The sequence below is a fragment of the Vanacampus margaritifer genome, chromosome 19, assembly GCF_051991255.1.
Source record: "Vanacampus margaritifer isolate UIUO_Vmar chromosome 19, RoL_Vmar_1.0, whole genome shotgun sequence".
In the NCBI taxonomy this organism is placed as follows: domain Eukaryota; kingdom Metazoa; phylum Chordata; class Actinopteri; order Syngnathiformes; family Syngnathidae; genus Vanacampus; species Vanacampus margaritifer.
The window spans coordinates 7,006,842-7,030,827 of NC_135450.1; the positions used below are offsets into that span (position 1 = coordinate 7,006,842).

At 38.0% G+C, this 23,986-nt stretch overlaps 1 protein-coding gene across 1 annotated transcript; it reads left to right on the top strand.

The window, feature by feature from the left end:
* The first annotated feature begins 3,237 nt into the window (after window positions 1-3,237).
* Window positions 3,238-22,956, top strand: sptlc2b (serine palmitoyltransferase, long chain base subunit 2b). The gene is made up of 12 exons (XM_077553169.1): window positions 3,238-3,503; window positions 6,896-7,090; window positions 7,231-7,385; window positions 9,192-9,340; window positions 10,355-10,479; window positions 12,017-12,110; window positions 12,227-12,332; window positions 12,885-13,104; window positions 13,254-13,380; window positions 18,050-18,185; window positions 18,277-18,406; window positions 20,051-22,956. The coding sequence occupies exons 1-12, from the start codon at window positions 3,360-3,362 to the stop codon at window positions 20,168-20,170; spliced, it is 1,701 nt and encodes a 566-aa protein (XP_077409295.1). The 5' UTR covers window positions 3,238-3,359; the 3' UTR covers window positions 20,171-22,956.
* Window positions 22,957-23,986: the final 1,030 nt, after the last annotated feature.

Here is a 23,986-nt window from a genome sequence, read left to right on the forward strand (position 1 = left end):
CTGGGAGAGCGGCGGCGTTGGGCCCTAACCAACTGTAGTGGGAGTGCGTGGCAACCACTGTGGGATTTGCAGTGACAGGAAGGGGAGATTGCGCTGCTTTTGATTGTACAAGGACGAAACTGAAAAGCGCAAGTGTAACAGTGTCCTTATTCTTATGGTTATATACGCACACATAAAGCCACTGAACTACAAGATAATTTTTGTGAGTTCATAAGGTCATGGAATTGACAGTTTGTAACTAAAAAAAACTGACATTGCATATTCTTTATATACAGTGTGTCTTCCTTTTAAATTTATACTTAAAAGATGGCTGCATCAATGGAAGCTGAACCGCTTTCCATCTAACCCTAGCAGTGATCCTATTAAAGCTGCTTTCTTATCACCATGATCTAGTTTGGAATGGACAGGAGCTTAAGTGCTTCTCTGTGTATTGGCAACAGCTTTAAGGACCGATGTTTCATTATTCTCCACTCAAGGTTACAACCTTGAGACGAAACCAAAAAAGCAAAGGCTCGGAAATTGATTAAAGAATCAAATCATCTGATGTTATCATCGATGCCTTAATCATGGATGTCACACTTTTAAAACATTGGGCTGCACATTAATGCCTCGAAAGCACTGAACAGGAAGCACCGGTATACACCCTGTAGGTAAGATTTTTTCTGTGACTCAATAGTGCCATCTAGTGTCAGGAATATGCAACTTTAGCTTCGTACTGCTATCGTTCCACATGAAAACAAGACAAATGCAAAGCTAGCGTAATTATGATAGGATTTCCTCATTAATGGAACATTGCAAGATAAACATCCTTTCATTTACTATAGGACTAGAAATTAATAAAACATATATTCCATACATTCTTACTGTATGTAAGAATGTGTTTTCCACTGTCTTACTAAACTAAACTAAACTGTCTCAAATCTCAAAAACATAACTTCTCCATCAACATTCATAATTGTTTAGCTTATTGCATCCTCTCTCATTACCTTTTCAATCAAGGACTACTACATCAATCTAAAGTAAAAACTTGTCATATGGAATGTCATATTCAATGGAGGATCAAAACTGCTGAAATAAATAGATTTAAAAAATGAAAATAAAAACGAATTTAAAAGTATAATTCAAAAACACAAAAATAATATAAATACAAATAAAAGGAAAAATTAACTTCTTTTTTTTAATGAATACAAAAATAAAAAACTAAATTAAAAACCTAAATATATGAAAATAAATGTGGGAATAAATTAGGACCGCCCCCTCTGAATAACATTTCCTTGCACATTTCATGGTGACACTGTCTGCAGCAATAGCTAGATAGATAGAGCAATAAATAAATACATACATAAATATGAAGATAGATAGATAGATAGATAGATAGATAGATAGATAGATAGATAGAGCAATAAATAAATACATACATAAATATGAATATAGATAGATAGATAGATAGATAGATAGATAGATAGATAGATAGATAGATAGATAGATATCCCTTTTTATTGTAGAAGTTTTGGTCCTCCATAATATTCTGCTCACAGCCAAGAGGATCAAATTGGAATGTACTTTATTTCTCTGATTTGTGACAATGTACCACAGTAGAGTTAACCTGCTTCAGGCTCCTCGACCACAAGGGGGAACTAAAGATCAGTTACCAATCAACAGCCCGGGAGTATGAATTTAATACAATATGAATAAAGTTAAAAGTTTGGATTAAGGTCATTTATTTAGATTTTCAACAAAGTATTTTGCACACTCTCACAAAACCTTAACTTTAGATTTTGCTTAATTTGTAGACTAGCTTTTCCTCAGGTAGCCTACTTATTTGCTGTATTTCCTTGGAAAGATATTGTTAATTTTATTTAATACTTTGCTTTTGTATTTTTTTTTAAGCAACACTAAGGAACTTTTCAAACCTAATAATATATTTATATGACTTTTCTTATGAAACCTCGACTTACAGCTACAGCTATTTAAATGGTATCTTTGTCATGGCCTGAGGGGGCCTGTATCGCTTTTACTAGCAATAAGCAAGCAAAGCAACTTTGAGGATGGGGGCAGGAACGCTGCCACACAAAAACTACAAATGTGCTGAGTGCTTTACGGCATACATCACTTCGCCCTTTCCCCATTTGTTGCAAAGACGGAGGTTGATTCAAACGTCTACACGCGATTGCTGCTGTCATGGAGCTGCAAAACGAAAAAACAAACAAAACAAAAAAACGTTAGGCTACCGGATAAAAGGACATCAAGGATCAATTTTGGGCCTTTCATCCCTGGCTTAAGTTCAATGACGTTATATGCGCTACCGCTTTTATCCATATGGCACCGCCATAATCAACAAAAACAGAAAGTTCTATAGTTTTGCTTTAATTTGTTTGTTATTGGGGGTTTTTCAACATTGTACTGTATTGTTGTTCTTTTGCAATTTTTCTTTAAAAAAATCAGATGGCACAAATACTGTATACTGTTTTATGTTTTTTTATTTTTGTTGTTGTTGTTGTACTTTTAGTACTTTCGGTATCCCATATAGTACTCACTTGAAAGTTAGAATGTTAAGTAAATCACCCTCAGTCCACTCTTGGATTGCTGTAATGAGTCTATAGTAGATGTATGATTCACATTGACTCAACTAGTTGGCCAGCTCTGACCAGCACAACAATGCTTCGTGATTATTTATTTATATATTGTATTTATTTATTTAATATTTGAGTTTTTTTGTGACTGTATATCTCAGTATGTATGTCCTTCCAGTCAACATCACTGTTCATCACAATACAACATTCCTAGCAAATTCCGACGACTCACCTTTGGGATAGCCTTGACCTTGTGTGACTGTCGTTCTCAGGTGAGGAATGATAATGATGTCATCGAGAGGATTAGGTTGACGCCTACTCAAAGGTTATTGTTGGTCGTTTACTCGTTTTACAGGAGACGGTTGACAACCAAGACATAAAAAATAGAGTAAGAAAGTTCACTCTGTGTTCTCTGGAGTAGTCGCGTTGGGGAAAAAAATCAAATGGTGAGTATGACTTCTAATGTTAAGGTTTTAATTTAAAATGTGAATACATATATATTTCACATTGTTTCATTGAATTTATGTTGACAGTTAACTAAAAGGGTTGTATAGTTTTGTATGTGGTGAGCTCTTAATTTTAATAGACGATACTTGTAGGCGACCATGCGCATTAGCGAATGAGCGCGCGCCAGGGGCGTGTACTTCCGGCGTACTCGTGAAGATGCAGCGCAGTGGGCGTAGAAGCAAACGTTTCTCTCGAGTTCATACATGACTTCCCGATTATCCGCACCCAAGTTGGGCTACTTCAATTTGTGATTCCTTCCGCCGCGGCGAGCCGACAGAGATGACGGAAAGCTCCGCCAACAAGCTCCTCAACGGAGACGCTTGTCGTCGGACCTCAAATGGTCAAAAAGCCAGCAAAAATGGCTTCGTGAAGAACCACCGTCTGTTTCAGCAGCCGCAGAAGTATCGTCGCTCCGGGGAGAAGGTGAGGCCTGCCCGCCGCTGTCGTCAACTGTTCCGTGGAGGACGGCCCCGATATGTTTTACATATTGTAATACTATGATTAGTTGTTTGTGTTAGTTAATTCACAGTTTGGTTAGACGAGCCATTACAGCGCGATACTTACGTCACCCGGTGTTTATAAATAGATATTTATTAATCAAACCCAAGATGACATCAGACATTTTAGTTGTGTTTTACTATTTTCAAGATGGCCCGCTTTATTGGGCAGATTAGAGAAAGTTAATATTTTTCTTCATGTCAACTGAGCCAAAAGGAGCATTGAAATGCGTTGATGAATTCGCCAAAACAAACATACACATTGACACAAATGTTTTTGTTTTTTGTCCATACAAAACATTAGCATCTGTGGCATAGTGTAGATTGAGTATTTCTACAGACTTGCCTTTTTCTTCATATATGTAGTCTATATAATCCTGTACAGTATTATAATTTTTGGCTCTCATTTTAATTTTCTTTACAGTAATAAGTTACAACAGTAATATTTTTGCATTCTAGTTAATACTGTGTTTGAGAAATATAAATTAAGAATGAAAATCCACCGTTTTTACCGATCTCAGGGGGCAAGCCATTTTGCCGCTTATCGACTGAAAATGACGTCACAGTTGCTTAGGGCTCAGGTAATGACCATTCACGGCTCACCTGTTTTCTGAATTTGGTCATGTGACGTTTGCAAGCTGACACGTGATTGGTCCTTACCTGCGCCCCGAGTAACTGTGGTGTCATTTTCAATCAACGGCAAGTGACCAAATGGTTGCCCCTTGAGATGGATAAAAAAAAAAAAGGGGAAAAAAAGTGGTGTTTAGACTAGTGGGGCTGCATATAAAATTTTGGAGTTGACTTTGCTGTTAATAATCGAAAATTACTTGAATCCCATATTGCTGATGTAAATTTAGGTTGTGTATGGTATAGGAAATTTGGCTTTTCTATATTAACCTGGAGGGAATCATCTACTCTAAATTAATTGAATGTTGTTGTGTTACATTCTGTCAATGCAGCACAGCTTTCTGGTTCTTTCAAAGAGTTATGGCTAGTATTTTCATTTGTGAGCAGATGGATAACTAGACAGATATTCATCTCGCGAGGGTAATTAAATGTTTCTGAGAACAAGTTCTTGTTAATTGTTTTCTAACAACGGCCCACGTCACCTGAAGGTCCAGTGTTGTAATCTTACACTCTGTTGTATTTTCTGTCCCGCAAGTGTCTATGTGAAGTCAGACTGGTCTCTGTTTACCTTGGCTAATGAGAAAACGACGACCAGGGCCTGTTGTGTTAGGAGTGAGTGTCTCCAGGGAGAGCATAGCCAGCCTGCTTCCACATGACACTTAAACTGGGAGGAATGTCTCTGCGCCGTCAAGGGTGTGGTCACTTCCACCATGGAATAGAAAACATAGTTTAGTAGTGGAGGTTGGGCATGCGTGCCATGCGCGCCTTTTTGTATTCATTTGTTAGCGTTGTGTCCTATTGGACTTTACTATGAAAGTATTTGTAGAGGATTACATTCCATACTAAAGCTTCAGTGCTGCATTTGTAATGTTTACACTCACAGACCACAGCATTAGGTGCCTTTTGGTTGTGTATTGTATTGTGATATCAGCACAAGAGTTCTAAAAAGTTAGCAAAGATAATAAGGCTCAGTTTTATTGACACTGTGAGAGAGTTAGTCATGAAACCATATTTATACTGCATGTTAATGGTTATTCTTATGTAGTTTACGGTCCTGTAGAACTGCACTGCATCATATTGTGGGCTGTTTTTCTGTGTTTAGAGAGTGCACAATTTGCATATATCTGCCATTTATTCACTCAGGAGTCTCATACAGAACCTAAAAGTGGGAAAATGTCATAACTTTCACTTAAAATGCCTTCCTGCAATCAGATAATTTGATGTATGACAAAATCAGCATCGCAATCATGGCTTAAATGTATTTTTTTCCGATTAGTTGTGAAATCTGCCATGTATGACATTTTATTCATTTAAGTGAGTGCAGATGTTTGGATTCCGGTTGGCATCAGTATGCAACAGCCTCTTGAACATTTTCCTGCATCTTCATTAAAGGGAAGGTCAGTGGTTTGAAATGATCACGCTCTGTGGTGCTCAGAGGTGTTTCTTGGAGAGATGCATGACTGATCACATGAGGTGCTGCTAAGCTGCAGGCCACACTCTAATGCCCAATTCATGTGGAGTTGTGCGCCACTAAATAGTTTTCTTAGGTTGTTTGAATTATTTAATAACATTTCATATACAATGAATCATACTTCATTTAGAATATGTATTTCTATTTTTTTTCAGAATTTCTGTCTTCCTAATATGACTCGCTTGGCTTTTAATACTACCAAACTTTTTTTCTCGCACTTCACACTAGTGAAGTGTTTTTTGTTTGTTTTTGTTTTCCAGGGCTGATACCAATTACAGTGTTGATTCAGTTACTTGTTCGATCATTGTCTTCCAAAGTAAAAGCAAATGTTAGCAAATGTATTTTTATTAAGTAGTCAAGGAGGCTGATAACCGACATTTGGACCTGATAATCATTTACAGTAAAAGACTAAATGAGTTTAAAAAAAAAAAAATCCATTAAGCATGTTAAACAACCTTTCAAATTTTTAACATGTTGAAAGTTTTTCTTTTAATTTTAAGCATAGAGCATAGACAGCTTTGTTTTAAAAATCTAACAAAAAGTACAGGGACCTTACAGGGCCATCAGTATTAACCGAAATTAAAAATGAAAGAAATAAGTAGCTTGCAAAAATTTTCTAAAGGAAATGACGTTTTCCATAATTACCTGAAATGTTTAACTTATTTTATTTTATTTTATTTTTATTTTTTTATAACTTCTAACAAAAACATGAAAGACAAGGAGTTCCCGCAGTCAGCAACTTCTCTATCCCTACTTCACACCTCTTACATGACAGACAGATGGATGGATGGCCCGTGGCTAGAAAGATTAGTGTTTCTAATCTCAACCCTGGTCGTCGGGGCACACTATCCACCCTGTTTTCCAGGTCTCCCTATTCCAATTTAGCTGAGGATCGTTATCAGGCTTCTCCAGAGCTTGCTTAAATAAAGATACAATAACAGTGTTCTTTGACAAAAAAAAGAAAATTTTTTCAAACTTTTCAGGCTCCAAGATGCCGAACAGCTGATGCTAGAACACCTCTGTTGTTATCTGTTTATGGTTCTAAATGGTCTTTCTTTTTTACGCTCCCGACTGTCTCCATCGGGAATACTTGAACAAGTCTAGGGGGGAGGAGCCAGAGTTGCGTGACAGCCACTCTACTCCACCACAATTCCAAATTGTGCCTTAAGAAACGGAAGTCTGGGTATTGTAATAATGAGAATGCTTGTTTTGTCCCCCAGAACCAACATGGCACACACAACTCGAGCTTGTACAAGAGGCCCTTTGTGGAATCGTTTGAGCAGAATCCTCTACTGGTGGCTGTCCTTACCTACGTGGGCTATGGCATCCTCACCATATTTGGCTACTTCCGGGACTTTCTCCGCCACTGGAACATCGGGAAATGCACCATGGCCCGAGAGCGAGAAGAGCAAAAGGTTCATAAACAAATATTTAACATGTGATCGAAATGCATTCATGCTGGACAGTTCATCTGTCAGACAATTTTGGTTTGACTACAATCTATGGGCTGTTTTGTTAACTTTGCATACCTTATTGGCACTCTTTTCATTGGTAGGATTTTGTTCCGCTCTATCAAGACTTTGAGAACTTTTACACCAGGAACTTGTACATGAGGATCCGAGACAATTGGAACCGACCCATCTGTAGTGTTCCTGGGGCAAAGATGGACCTGATGGAGCGAGTTTCCCCCGATTACAACTGGACCTTCCAGTAAGTTAATATGAATGGTTTTGCCTTCAATTCTGTCTTAAAATTATAAAGCATCACACAACGTATTAATCTGTGATGTCGCATTACTAGTGGTGCAACGGATCATCGTTGATCCTTGGTCGGTTCGGATCAGGCCCAATCGATTGGCTGGTGGGGGAAAACAAAAACAAACAAAGCGTACATTCAGACATGTGAAACATACTCAACGTAACACGCCGCCTACACTAAAGCTAACTTCAAAATAAAGTTTACCATATAATACATTGACGGCAATGCAAATAGCCTTAGTAGACTTTTACTTTGAAGTTGGCCCACGTCGTGGGGTGATGTTTAGCTTGACGTTTAGGATTTCTTTATTGTAGTTGATTGGCATTGTAGTTGCGACCAACATCAACACAACGCTATCCCGAACTCATATTCAATTGCTAATTTAGGACGCTAAGAAAACCACTAATTCGTTACGCCGTCATTGTATGATACGGCAGAGGTCTCTGAGATAAGTGGCTAGCAGCTAGCTGTTAGCATTACCAACGAGTGCCTGGCTGGTAGCTGTAAATGAGTTTGACAGCTGGTACCCGGATTAGTTGAATTATTTTTCAATATTCTGTACCAAGGCTACTTTGTTATTCACTCCATGTTTAAAGGATGGGAATGTGCCTTAAATTGCACTTTGAGGTCTTTTCATTATAAAAAAAAATGATAGATAGAACTTTGTCTTCATTTTATAAGACGCTTTTGCCCATTACAAGAAGAAAAACATTCAACTCCAAATGTCAAATGTAGCCATTTATATTTTAAGAATACAGCTTTAAGCCATTAATACCTTATTTTGCACATGGGCCATGTAAAAATAAGAATGTTTCTGCCTCATATTGCACTTAAAGTTGTGTTCCTAAATCCAAAACGGCTATATTGGACATTTTTTTATTTAATTAAATTTTTTTATTTAATGAGAAAAAACGTTTTACAAAATAAATGAAAACACAACATCTTAAACGGTTATATTAAGACATTTTGAGTTGATTTTGTTCGTTTTTTTAATGGGGAAAAGCGTTTTGCATAATAAATGAAGACAAAGTACTATTTATCTCTTTTTCTTTTTTTTTTTGCTGATCCGAAAAACAATCCGATCCGTGAGCCGATCCGAACTGTGACTTTTGTGATCCGTTGCACCACTACACATTACTCTGACATAATAAAACAGCCTGTTGTTTACTTTGGATACAGAAAGTGTATATGCCTAAGTTTGTTTAGGTTGTTATTTTATTGTGCTCAAAGTTTCTGTGATGCAAAGAAAAAACAAGAACATACAAAAAACACAGGGCAACAATTGTGTTTAGTGACAAGAATTGGTCTTTTAGGTTGGAGTATGCTGTAAAAGCATGGCACTGCTTGACTATTTTTTTTTTGCACAAAAGTGCTCCATAAAACTTTCAGGTCGTTCTGGTAAACCCGTAGTTAGTTGATTTGAGTATGTGTGAAAGTTTTGAAATGATCCTGTAACAATATGATGTTTCAAAAGGGTACGTTTACTTTCTCTTTCCTTTTTTTTTTTTTTTTTAACTTTGTCTTTCCATTGTATTTATCAAGATTGGAATGTTTAAAATATGCCTTGTGCTGAAGCGGAGTTTCCGCGAGATAAACTATTGCGTAATACCCCGCTACTGGATGACTGGGCCATTAAACAACACTGAACAGGAAATGTTTGCACAGCTACCGCAGCCTAAACGTTCAAGTTAATTATTTTACCCTGACCCTGGGTCATTGTCCTCTGTCCCTGAGTCCCATTGTCTCGCTCTCCTTCAGGCACACGGGCAAAGTGGTGAAGGACGTCATCAACATGGGCTCGTACAATTACCTCGGCTTTGCCCAGAACACTGGCGCTTGTGCTGACGCTGCTGTTGAGGTCACACAAAAGTATGGTGTGGGAGTGAGCAGCACTCGCTGTGAATTAGGTGAGAGAACTAGCAGACTAGGAACAGTGTCCATGATCTACATCTCATGTTTGTGTATCTAAAACTGAAAAAAAAAATGCTCTATTACTTTATTATAGTTAGATTAGATTAGTTTAGATTACCTAAAAAATGAAGACGTGCCAAATACATTTGTCCAGTTTTTAAGACTGAATGCTATTAGTGGTGCTTGTTGTTAGTGATAAAGCAAGATCTTAAAAGTGGTTGGATTAAACATTCTAATTCCAATTAGCGAGGCTGGGATGGGGGAGACAAGGAAAAAGGGAGGGCAAAAAAAAACAAGTAGCAACTAGGAGTGGGAATATTTGACTGTCTCACGATTTGATTCGATTCTGATTTTTGGGTCTGCGATTCCATTTCAATTCAAAATTATTTGATTGAAAATAATTTATGCTTCAATTTATAAAAGTGCAAAGAATCATCATGATCTACTCCAGTCTGACTTGCTAATACTAATTAGCTCGCTACTCGCAGCACTTTTATCACTCAAAAGAACGGCTATTCAAAACGCTTCAGGAATGTATACAGAGAAGCATTTTAACATTACTCGCCAGCATATGCTCTTCCTATGCTGCAAAAAACAACTTTTATTGGAATAACTTGATTGTGACTTTTTCCTTCTACTCTCTCTAACAGTGTATCAGAATGCGCTGAACCACACTGCCCCTAAGTGGTCAAATTGGGTACAACATGAACAGCGCTCCCAATAAAGGCACAAACAAACAAGGGCAAGACAGTATAAAATAATTCAAATAATAATATCGATTCTGAATCGTACTAAATGAGAATCGATTTTTATTTTTATTTTTTGGCACACTCCTAGTAGCAACACAATGATGACGTAGATTTAACCAACTTGAAGACTTGCATGTGAGGGAGGTGGGTGCAGCATAATGAGACCGACCCACTGTATGTATATAAGCCATCATACAGTATATGAGCAAAGTATTACATTTGAGAAGCTAAACAAAGCACATTTTGACTCTCCTGTTCCAGGGAACCTTGACATCCATGAGGAGTTGGAGCAGTTGGTTGCCAGGTTCCTTGGTGTCGAGTCAGCCATGGCTTTTGGTATGGGCTTCGCCACAAATTCCATGAACATTCCTGCTCTTACCGGGAAGGTAAGGAATTTCACTCTCTTCCTATTCTTATTTTGTTCTCCATCATCCTGCCTTGCCACATTGTCCCCATAGTGTAATCTTAAGATGACAAATGTGCTTTTACGGAACTAACATGGCTTCCTGTTACTGTTTTTTAAGTGAAAACAAGTGCTGAGCCAACACTGAATAACTCAGACTGTTCCAAGGCTCTCTAGTTTCCTGATATTTCAAAATATGGAGTTCAGCTTGCCTTTGTTTGATAAATCGCCGCCACTGCTGATCTAAACCCAAGGCAATCATATCACTTCTTACTTACTTTGATAGCCAGTGTTTGAACAGGAAGTAGAAAATGCAGCACGCGGAGTGAACAGTAGGTAGCGAAAGAGCCACAGCTCTTGGCAAGAAACCTCATACATTCTTGACAGAGTCTGATCATGTTGCTGCATATTTTTCATTTATTCCCTCCCTTTTTCATAGCACCATTTTGCGACTTTATTTATTTTATGGCAAGTCATTGCTCAATACCAAAATCTCCACAGTGTGACATTGTGTAGTCTTAGGTTTGTCCTTCCAAATATTGTTGTGCAAATACTATGTGTGTAATGGCTGGACATAATAATACACACTTAATAACGATGCATATGTCTTATTTTCCCACCTTTGATACCTTTGATCTGAAGCCTCTGTTGTGCTCAAGGGTGTGTCATTCAGTTTAAACTTGTTGAGGCTGTTCATTAAAACCTTATTTTTTGGCTGCTATGCAATGTTCATTGTATTTACAACTGTTTTGAAATACAGGTTGATGCCACCATCGTATCTTATGCAAACAAAATGCAAACCAGGGTTTCAGATGCAAATTAGAAATGTGGTTCCTTCTTGGGGAATTACTCATGTATTGGACGTGCACAATCCGTTTACAAATAGGCATGGGCCGATTACCGGTTTAACGAGTCACCTTGGTTTTAATAATCAAGGTTTTAATAACCGCCAATACTGGCTGTCTGTGTCTTTGAACTTAACTGCTTGCGATAAACTTCCTTTTTCTCCTTCGCGATGAGCAGTTGCGCATGAAGAGGAGAAAGGGCGCAAGATGAACGAGACATTGCAAATACAGTCATTTCTGGACTATAAGCCGCTACTTTTTTTCACTTGCATTCGACCCTGCGTCTAATATAAAGGCGTGGCTTATCCATCAGATCACAAAGGGGCGCAATATAAAGGAAGCGCAAGAGCGTCAGCCAGAGCAAAACAAACCAAGTGAGCCGTACAGTACTGTAGAAGAGACAGAACGAGAACGAGACAATTTGCGCCCTCATTAAGGAAAATAAAGTAGTGGGAACCACCGGTGAGGTTAAATTAAAAACACCTGCGGCTCACATGTATAACAAACTTCCCCAAATTTTGCTAGCACGGCTTGTAGTCAGGGTCGCCTTTATAGTCCAGAAATTACTCTACTGATGGGTTTTTTTTGCTTTGATTAAATTTAATTTGACTTTTTATTCCCCCCTTGCAACTTCTCTGAACTCACTTTGAACATTTTCCCATTGTCTCGTTCTAGGGGTGTCTCATCTTAAGCGACGAGCTGAATCATGCATCACTAGTGCTGGGTGCCCGTCTTTCCGGCTCAACGATTCGGGTTTTCAAACACAACAGTAGGTGACCTATAGTAACCTTTTACATATATGTTGACAGTGGGAACCCATAGCAAATGATCACATCATCCGCTTGAGCATTTCAAATGAACCAAATGCTCTTGCCTTTGCTGCAGACATGCAAAGCCTTGAGAAACTCCTGCGAGACGCCATCGTTCACGGACAGCCAAGGACCCACCGGCCATGGAGAAAAATCCTCATTTTGGTGGAGGGCATTTACAGGTAAGAATCATAATACTTAGCATATACGCATCCAAACGCAGACATTTCAGTTTGTGTGAATTCTTGGCTACTTTTCTACAAACAAACTGAACTAGATCTACATACTGGGAATACTGTTAAGCTATATGTTTTACTTAAATAGCTGCCTGCCTGGCTTTCTGAGCTTATCCACGTTTTCCTCTCAGATGCCAGTTTGGAATTGTTCCCACTGTCCTTGAAGTGCATTTACCGTAAATCTAATCAGTCATGGGAGATCAATACCCTTACCAAACAACCAATACGACTTAATCAATGTCGTTTTACTAATGCAATGTTAATGGAGTCTGACGTGCACGGGGCCACACTCGGATCGTTAAAATAGACAGTGCTTATGCGTAAAAGGTGACCAAAGTTAAAACTGCGGTATGCACCATTAATCCAAATTAATGTTATTTACATTTTGGGTGTCATTTCTAGTGTGAATTCTTCCATGTGGAGATTTGTCTATTTGTAGTAGAATGATAAAATCTCTTCTTCTTTTTTTAAACTGTACTTTACCTTCTCGTCCCAAAGCATGGAGGGTTCCATTGTGCGTCTGCCAGAGGTCATCGCCCTGAAGAAGCGCTACAAGGCATACGTGTATCTGGATGAGGCCCATAGTATTGGCGCTTTGGGGCCTAATGGCAAAGGAGTGGTGGACTACTTTGGCCTCAATCCCACTGATGTGGACGTCATGATGGGAACGTTCACCAAAAGCTTTGGCAGCGCCGGCGGTTACATCGGCGGCAAAAAGGTTAGCAGGCACCAGCAAATAATATATTTCTAATAAGACCAATGAAAATGTGTGCATATTAAAACAAAATAAGCAATTTATGTGCTTAAAAGCTGTGTTGATTCCTCAAGATTTGTGTATGTTCTAAAAATTTATAAATCATCTGGTAGGAGCTGATTGATTACCTGCGACAAAGCTCTCACAGCGCCATGTACGCCACCTCCATGCCTCCGCCCTTGGCCCAGCAAATCATCACCTCGATGAAAATCATCATGGGCGAGGATGGGACCACACTGGGTAGGTTCTTAATTGCTTCACACTATTCTATGCTCGGTTGCTTGCTACAGGGTTGGGTGATGAGACGTGCAATATGTGGATTTGCATACCAACCTGATTTCAATTTAATCGAGAGCATGTGCAGACCATGCATCTTCTTGATTTTGATTCAGTTTTGCGAGCGAAAGTTTTGCCACGCCAAAGACAATTGAACACAGAAATGTATGATTGCTTGGGCCATAGAGATCCGGACGTTGACATCAGGCGTCTCAAAATGGGCGTTAGCGCAGCCATTTTGGCAGAATAGAAAACGCGTCTGCCATTTTGAGTAAATGGCAAACGCCACACTTTAACAATGATTGACAGAGGTTGTGGCCCAGCTGCCACAACGAAACAAAAAAAAAAGGATCGAGCATTCTCCAGGCTACCAAAAGAGGAACCAATGCGTAGCCAATGGATCACAGCAGCCATAAAATGACAAGACGGAGGATTTGGGATCCTCCTCATTGCTTGTGTAGAGATCAATTCATATCAGGCGAGTCGATTACTGAATCAATCAGTCGTGGAGCTGTAGCTCGATTGAATAGTTATTAAATGAAGGCGAAAGACGTAAAATGTGGGGGAAATAATCTGTTTCGTGTGTTTGTGCTGCTACGGTTTCATAGATATTACACAGTTGAATTTAATAACCGAACAACACCATAAAGAAGACTTTTTACGGTATAAATGAAGGTGGCATCAGCCTAATTAACAGATGCTAAGTTGCTAACGTAGCTACCTAAATAACACTGCAAGACTTGCGCAAAACTGCTAACTTTTGTTGGCATTTTGACCACACATAAAGTGGAAATAAATCCGGATTGTGCAAACTTGTAAAGCCTTTGTATGATCAGATTTGAAAGCACTCACCGGTGTAAGAGAGGAGGTAAGTCCACGTAGCAGCGTCGGCGAGTTGAAGAAGAAAAAAAAGCACTCCGGCCATTTCATCGTCAATCCAAAATGTCCACCTTGCGCATGTATATCATGTCCTTTTTATCAAAGTGACTGTCAATGCTCTTGGGCGCATAGTTGAAGGATAAACAGTAGTTGTATCCCTCCTTGTCATTGTAGTCCATTAACGCGGCCCCGCTACTCTCCTGCCACGGGGGCGTGTTTAGAGAAATAGTCACGTGACGTCCGGATCTGTATTGTCAACTGAAAGGAGAAAAACATCCTCACAGCTAATTGTACTTGCATGGCAGGGTGAGTAATGTAGCCACTAGTCTGCTACTTTATTTAGCTTCTTGTGAAATAAGAAGGAACTGAGAATCGCGGCAAATTGTTGTGAAGAAGATCTCTGTGGGACCACATTGTAGGACTATAGAAATGCCTACTAAATGGCCACGATAACTTACCAGATCGGAAATAAGCTTGGCAGGCTTCTCCTGTCTTTCTGTTTCCTCTTGGAATTGAGAAAATTTAAACTCCTTTCTACTCCCAATTTGTACACTTGTGCATACAACAGCTATTAATGTTGACAGTGTTTGAAACTATTTAAACGTAAAAAATCTTCACAGCCACACATGTATGTCTTCCATTGTTTTGTGTCAATGATGCACGCTCAACCTTTGGATAAGTAAACCACTTGTAGGTGGTACTTTCCATACAACTGTGATGCTGTATTTGACCACTAGATGTCAGTAGAACTTAGCATGTGCCCGGCTTCTAATCACCATCATCACTATGGTGACCTTTATCATGATGATCATGTAAATGTCAAATGAGGAGAGCATGTTCATTGTTCATCTTTTCACACCTGTAGTTGGTTTTTCACAAATAAATTTGTTTGGGAAATTTAAAATTTTGTATTTAAAATCACCTGCTGTAGTAGGTTTTGTTTTTTTACCAAGAATTATTCCATACGGAGGCGTATTGCATTCACTTGAAGAAACAAAAAATCCTGTTTTTCTGACTAATTTTGGGGGGGAGCTTTGTTTTTTGAATTATATATTTTTAAAATTATTCTTTGTTTTTCTGAATATTGTTTTTCTGTTTGACTGAAAAACAGTCTGAAAAAATATTCAGAAAAACAGGGGGGGAAATTATTTTAAAAAACAGGGGGGGAAAATATTCAAAAAAACAGAGCTGGTGTTCTGTTTTTTGGAGTATTTTTTATTTTATTTTTTTTACCTCTGAACTCCAAGTGACTTGTTGCAGAATAGCGGAAGCGGACACTTTCCCGCATACCTCCATGTGCAATAAGATGGTCATGTTTACTTACTGGCTCTTAATAAAGGAATGAATGTGTATACTGTATTGTGCTTTGTTCTCTAATCTCTGAGGGAAAACCCCTTTAAAAAAATATTCTGAAAAAATGCGGATTTTTTTTAATTTTAAACAGGGAAAAAAATACTCAAAAAGACATGGCAAAAAAATATTCAATAAAACTGAAAAAAAAACTCAAAAAAATAAAGTTCCCCCAAAAAATTTGTCAGAAAAACGGGACTTTTATTTTATCTTTTTCAAGTGAATGCAATACGCTTCCGTAATTCCAGGAGTATTATGTTTACTTAGGTACTTAGGTAGTACTTAGGTCTTCCTAAGTTCCTTTATTGTTTTCAGATGTTTGCGCCTTTGACTTCATGCTGTGGGTACAAAGCAGCATGGTGCAGAGGGCCTGGTGATTTGAATAGATCAAGCTCAGTTGGAGTCTCTACATACACAAATAAAGCGATTAATCTTATTTGAGGGAGGTGCCCTGGTCCCTTTTTGACAGTTTATCTATACGTCTCACTTAAGACGTCCACTTCCTGATTGCTCTTTACAATATAATCTACATATAAAATAACCATGACTTGCATGCTTTTCAAGTCATGTAGCTGTAGCTCCATCTGGTGGATCTGGTTGGTCACTGGGCTGATCAGACCCCACATGCAAGTAGGCTGTAACAGTGAAAACTGAAAATGTATTTGTTTCATTTGGATCCGCATCAAGAGTACTATTCTAATCATAAAATGAAATGTGTCATGGAAAGTGGCTGTGTAGTTTTTACATAATCCAGCCTATATGCTTGGCAGAGGTAATAAACACCTGAACCCTTTTCACTGACCTGCCTATCACAACGTCATCTGTTCTGAAGATTGCCAGACTGGCTGAGCTGGCTCGAGTTTTCCTTGTGGAAGAATTACAATGACAGCCTGATATGTTGCAGGCCTGTCACCTGTTTCAAGTCTTTGAAGATCCAGACACGAATGCAGTGTTGGAGCTGTTTGATAGCTACAGCATTTTCACCAACAGCTAGTCATGCTTTCCTGCATCAAATCACATCAGTCGAATGTAAGGATGGGGAACTGGAGGCATGAGATGTGATTATGGGGAAAAAAATTATGCTAAACACAACGTTTTGATTTTTACAAGCAGTGCATTGAGTTCAGAGTCGTTTATTCTTGTTAAAAACAAAAAAGTATAATTTCAGACTAGTTGTTTGTCATGGTGCTTTGAAGTTAGTGTTATGCAATATTTTTCCTACTCAGGCAGACAGATATATGTTGCTGCTGGCACATTGTACCGTTTGTTTGGCTCAGATGCTATCTTAGGGCGCATGGCCTGAGGACACTGGACGAATCCGCACTGTGCATCAGGCAGACATGAGAGGATTGATGCCTGTTTGACTTCACCTCCACTGACCTCCACTTTAATGATTTCTGGCTGTCTTCAAAGGCAAACGCTGCAGACAAAATTACACGTGTGCCTTTTTTTTTTTTCTTCAATTTAGATAATGGATTTTCTGCATGCTTTTTAATCACTTGGTCATTTGTGTGAAACTTGATCAATAGCTACAAATACTGGAGATGTGTCCAACATACACATTTCCCACCTCCATCACTTTTTTCCACTTATTCTTGCTGATTCCGCCATAAGATGGATGGAATGTGCCGGTGATGGTTTTTAGATCAATATCTGAAAGGTTGGAAAGATGTTCACAAAAACACCCGAAGCCAGGGGGATCACTTCATAAGAATTTAATTATGCATTGGACACATGGTTACAAACGGATAAAGTATGTGCTAATTATTGGACGCCCTGCGAACAACTGTCACATACTAATGTCGTTGAAGCAAGTTGCCAGCCTACGCTGCTTGTTAGTTAGCTTAGTTGCATGTGAGAACAAAGGTTATTTTAGTTACCGAAAACAAATAAAACTGAAAATGCTTTGCTCTCCTTTTTCAGTTCATGTGAAAGAAATATATATATATATTATTTATATATATATATATATTATTTATATATATATAATATATATATATAATATATATATATATATATATATATATTATTTATATATATATAATATATATATATATTATATATATATATATATATATATATATATATATATATATATATATATATATATATATATATACTATGCAGCACAACCGGGTTTAATACTTCTCAACAGGAATTCAAGCTACAAATACTCTTTAAAAGTTGGCATCTTGGCAAACAAGGGATGGAACATACACAAGAAATACAAAAAATAAAACTAAATAAAAACTCAACTAAAATGAAGCATTTTTGGAAAAACTAACAAACACACTCTGAGAATTGCAACAAACTGAATTTTAAAAACCAAACTCAAAATGAACTATAATGAAAATTCCCAATCTATTCTGAAATATCTCCTAATATGTCTGCCCGTCCTCTCCAGGCGAGGACCGCCTCCGCCAGCTTTCCGAGAACATAACCTACTTCCGCAGGAAACTTCGTGAGATGGGCGTCATCATCTATGGCAACAGCGACTCGCCTGTCGTACCCGTGATGCTCTACATGCCTGCCAAAATTGGGTTAGTGATTCCAGTATTTCCAGATTTCCAGTTTTATTTCTCATTATTTGCATACAAAGGCACGTTGAGTAATCTTCTTTTTGCATTTTAGGGCATTTGGCCGAGAGATGTTACAGCGGAACATCGGCACGGTGGTCGTTGGCTTCCCGGCCACTACCATCATCGAATCACGAGCGCGTTTCTGCATTTCGGCCGCGCACACCAGGGAAATGCTCGACACAGTAAGTCCTCCATCACAGCCAACCTCTATCGGCAGTATTCAAGGATGTGTGACACTTTTGAACCATCTGCGATAGACACACACCCACGGAACAAAATGGCCTGGAGTCCATGACTTGCTTCATATTCCAAATGCCAATTTCTCTGAATTTGATAAGAAAAATGTACTGGTCCTGTCACCAACATGAAACACTAATGCCACCTAGTGGCAGAAAATTACCACAAACAATACTAATAAGACTCAGTTTAGTATATGCTTTTAATTATAAAAATAAATGATATAAAATTGCTGTATCAATGAACTCAAATATACAACCTTGTTTGTTTTTGGTAACCATATTTGTCCACTTTTATGTTAGCATGTATGAAAAACTTGAAAAAAATATTTTATTTTACATTTAGAACATAAAATACATAAATAACTATGGAAATCAATTATTATTAAAAAAAAACTAATCGACTGACAGCGCTAATATATAAACTGTTTATGCTTATCTCATTTGCTCCCAAAAACATATAAATACGTTCTATTTTAAATATTACTATGCTCCCAATGACATATTTATATGTTTTTTTATGGGATTTTTTAAATTAATGCTAGAGCATACAGAAGGCTTTGATGCAGCCTCAGAACTGAAGAGAATGCTTGAAGGAATGGTAGTTAGTACACAAATGACCAACAGGTGACAGCAGAGTATAAGAGATCAACCAGGGCCATGTTGCAAAGAGCTTAACCCCCACAGTTTTAAACAGATTTGTGAATAATGATGAAACTTAGCTATATTCTAATGCTAATTGCTGCAAATCTGAAACAGATACAAATATAGTTTTTTGTGTGATGAGAGAAGAGACTCTAATCTTTCTTTTGGTAGGTTCCATGTTTTTATAGCAAGAGAACACAATATCTTGTGGGCCTTGCGAAATCAGTCCAGTAAAACAGCCGGGAGCAAGCGAAGGGTGTAGCGTCAGTGAAAATGTCTGGGAGTGAATGAGGTGTATATCCTGTATATATTGATGTATGTCAGTGTTACAATAACACAGTTAAGTGTTGTTTTTAATCAAGGAAATGCGCTCGGTTCACAGTGGATTGAGCGGCCCTGTTGGATAGTAAGGACTCCCATTGTGACTTTTTCTTTTAATAGCACTTGGAAGCTGTCTGTCGGTATTACAGTGAGGCTTTTTTATGAGCTGCTGTGTCTGTCCAAAAGCACTTCATTCATCTTATTGGTGCACACGTCAACACTATTTGTAAAAGTCCATTTAAAGGGCATCCCAAAGCCTTTGTAGAGCACTTGGAGGAGCCGCTTTTTCCGTCTTTGGAAAACCCGGGTCTCACCGTTTCTCAAGCCATGGAATCGGGGGGAAAAAGGTCACGGGGAAGGTAAATTGTTTCCAGGTGTTTTGGAGTGTTGCAATGTCGATTCATTTACTACGGAAAGAAGTGCGGGAGTTTCTGTTCTTTGCCTTCGCAACACTGACATGAGGCTCGTCACTGTGGCATCGCTTCCAAAGTTCACACCTGTTTATTGGTGGCGTTTTACTGTCCGCCTCGCTTTTATCGCTTACGATTTTTCACAGACCGTTTTAAGTTCTGGCTTGTCCCCTTTGCAGTGTGAATGATAGCATTGCCTGTGATGTCTTGCCAGGTATTGGAGGCCATGGATGAAGTGGGCGACCTGCTGCAGCTGAAGTACTCCAGACTTGGACGGTCTCCTCCTCCTCCTCCCATCAGGTGGACATCTGAGGAAAGCCAGCTGCGGGACTGAGCCGCACAAAATGTTTTCTGCTTCCAAATCCATCCACATATACAGTGCTGTGCAAAATTTTGGCAACCCTTGCAGGCATGGTCAGATTTTTTGTATAAATTATTAAAATAACCCCAATCTACAATGCTGACATTGAAAATAATGGACTTGAACAAAAAGAATGATAATATGTCATTCATTATTGAGCAAAAGTTGTTGATTTAGGAAAAACTCAAAATTTCATGGGTGCAAAAGTATGTGAACCTCTCACTTAATCAGACATTGCACCTCTTTTTGCGATGAGAACTTCATCCAAACACTTTTTTTAGAGACTTATCAATCGTTCACATCTACTTTGGGGGAATTTTTGCCACTCTTCCTTGCAAAATGCAGCCAGTTGAGAGAGGTTGGATGGGCGTCGAGCATAAACTGCCCGCTTCAGGTCCCGCCACAGTATTTTGAAAAAATAAATAAAAAGAACAATGAATTGAATTGATAAATCTACGCTCTGTTAATTCATATAAAATGTAATGGTTCTGATTGAACAACAAAATAAAGTTGAAACAATTAGAAAATCCAAATTGCTTGAGGTTCACAAACATTTGAGCAGCGCTGTATAAACATACACACACATGTACACACAAGTGTCATAATGCTCTATTGGCCTTCCAGTTTTACTTATGCACCACTTCTCCTTACCTCTTCTCACCACACTTGAAACCTCATTGGATTCACCAGAGGTGGTTGTAAAAAGTATGTACACCCCTGGTCAAATGCCAGGTTTTGTGATCATATAAATAATCACATCATAATAAATAATTAATGTATACAAATATGGCACTAAGACAAATGCGTAAAAGGATTAGGGCCAGTGAAGAGGGGAAAAAAGGTTGGCAGATTCTGACTTTATTCTCAGAGTTCAGACTTTCTGACCCCCCCCCCCACAATTCATACCTCTACGTCACAAAGTCAGAATTCTGACTTTAAAGTGATAAAGTCAGAGTTCTGAGATTTAAAGGGAGAATTTTGAGATTAATATCAGAATTCTCACTTCCCCTCACAATTCATAGCTCTACGTCACAAAGTCAGAATTCTGAGATTATTAATTTTTTACATATCACAAAAGTCTGGCATTAGAACAGGAGTGTATGTCTTTTTATATATATATATATATATATATATATATAAATATATCAACTGTACCTTCAGAGTCTTAAAACATTTTTAATTCTGTCAAGTTGCTCGTCAAAAGGGGAAGACCAACATCACGTACATAATTTTGTGCGTCTATATTGAAAGTTTGGACCCTTGACTGAATCAAGACATTCGATTTTATTCCCTTGAGCACATTGAATGTGTACGCTTTGTTTGTGCAATAGTAACCACAATGGATTTCTTCGGGATTTAAACACCTGGAGCGAAGTATGCCATTAGACATTACTTGTGCACTTAAAAAAAAAAAAAAAAAGTCCTAATTAAAATGGTAGCAGTTGCTATGATGAACACAATAGCAAAATGTAATGTATGTAAATATTTTTCACGCCCCGGACCTTTAACACATATCACAGGAGTAACATACAATAAGTGTGTTGTCCATATGTATTATGGTGTATCATCACATGCCTCACCCGCAAAAATCACTTGAATCTTCATCATAGTGTACAATATTAGCTTCTTTCCCTGACCAAAGCAAACATATATATAGATATATATATATATTTCTACATTTCTCTTTAAATGTAAAGCAAATGTTCCAAAAGAAAACAAAAGATCCCGGAAAGAAAGACTACAGAATATTTTTTACTGCTTCTTTTCTAGAACTATTTTGCAGCCTTGTTTACTGTTTTACACCTACTCTCTAAAACATGTCCATTGTTTTCTTGTCTTCTTTTTTTTTTTTTTTACCCATTCAGTTATACTCTTCACTGTAACATTTCAACTGTATGTATGACGATACGGCCCTCACACTTATCTGATATACAGCTTTTATTTATTGAAAACGTTTGTCTTGTCTTTCAGCTGTCTTGTCTTTTGTGAGAAATGTACTTGTTATCTGAAAGGCAGCTTCACATGTATCCCCATGGGTGTGCACATTTGAAATAACCGTTTCAATTTGACTTCAGTGCTCGCACTACTGACAGGCATCGCAAATGCACATATGATGTAGTCACTGAAATAGGCAGGAGTATGTCAGATGTTTGTTTGTTTTTCTTAACTGTGATTGTTTTTAAAAAATGGCATTCCAATTCGATCCGCCTCGGCTACACTGTTAAAAGTCGTCTGTATGCAAATGTTCTGCTTGCGTGTGTTTTATACAGGCCATTTTTATTAATTTTGTGACCATTCCTGTCATATCAATCATGCTGATCTCACACACCTGTTTTTGTATCACATCAATGCACCGTTTGTTTACTAGAACAACTGGAAAACTCTTGTGTTGTATGCCAGTCTTTGTCACAGAGAACGGCACGGATAACCACTCAAGTGATGCGTTGCCATCCGTTGGCAGAATGTTCACTGTTTATGGAGAGAAATTTCCAATGCATTTGCAAACGGCAACATGTGTCTTCCTCAGAGCCAGGTTTTCCGTCAAATACAGAAACACAACTGCTTACACTTCAATATGTTCTACAGCAACACCACATGTGAACTGACCTATGGAGATTAATGACACTTTCTTTGTCTGTTACTTACCCCGCTGAAATTGTATTTGATTTGAATTTTAAACCATACGGAGCAGATTGTAAAGCCATGATGTTTTGTTGATCATGCTGTTCTAAACGGATTAAATAACTTCTTTTGATCAACTTTTGAAATAAGCTGTGTTGTTACAGAAAAGTCACGGTGCTACATTAGCATGTGCTCCATTCAGAATGACGCTACAAGCCTGGAAGAAAAAATGAATGAATTACACGACACACCTTAAAACACCACTAGGTGACAGTATCAGTCAGACAAACTGCAAACCTCTTCCTGTTCCTACATCATTTGTCAAAGGGTGAGCAGTTGATTTTTAGACATCGCTGTTGTGTGGCTAGAGCGCGTGGGGTACACATTTGAGTGGGAATACTATTATTTATTTATTTTATTGCATAACATGTCAAATCAACTAAGATTTTTTTTATATTCATATCTCAGATTTTCTTAAAATGTTGAAGTTGGAAATGAAAGGAGGAACATAAACACTTCTTCTAAATGTATTTATTGAAGAGATGTAAGCTAACAAACCTTTGGCTAATTATCCTGCTCAACTTTAAAATCTATATCATTGAAACTACATTGATAAAAGAAACAAGATTTGAATTTTATGAAAGCTAAGCTAATGCTAAAAAAAGAAGGGAAAAAAGAAAAAAAAATTCCCCCATAATACCTTTACTTGTGTGTGTTGTTTTTTTACACTAATTATTTAATAATGCAGAAACATTCATTTTCTATAAATAATGTTAACTAACTTAATTTTCAATGTTGGTGAGCTTCGTCCTATCCAGTTGTATGGATTTTTTTTTAAAGCATTTAGCTATAAAAATAAAAATAAATATTTTGCATTTTTTACGTTTCTCCATTACCAGTACGTTCGAGCAACATTGCTCAGTCAAAACTGTTTACTCCACATTGGCAATTCCGCACTTCCGTAAAATTTGAATTTAGCCTCACTCCCTTCTCCAATCCAATCAACCATCGGAACCAAGAAGGTGCAATCTGTCATAACCTGACCATTTTTATGGCGGGTACTTGGAGGAGAAAGTGCAAGAAACCATTTTTGTTTGCAAAAATCGTCTTTCTTTACCACAGTGACAGTTATGAAGCGAAATGTTACTTGTTTAATTGTAACAACTA

Excerpts from the sequence above, each read along its gene's own strand:
- sptlc2b (XM_077553169.1), top strand. The coding sequence starts at position 3,360 with ATGACGGAAAGCTCCGCCAACAAGCTCCTCAACGGAGACGCTTGTCGT. Across the intron at positions 7,386-9,191 it reads GATTACAACTGGACCTTCCA|GCACACGGGCAAAGTGGTGA; the intron begins GTAAGTTAATAT and ends GCTCTCCTTCAG. Across the intron at positions 9,341-10,354 it reads CAGCACTCGCTGTGAATTAG|GGAACCTTGACATCCATGAG; the intron begins GTGAGAGAACTA and ends CTCCTGTTCCAG.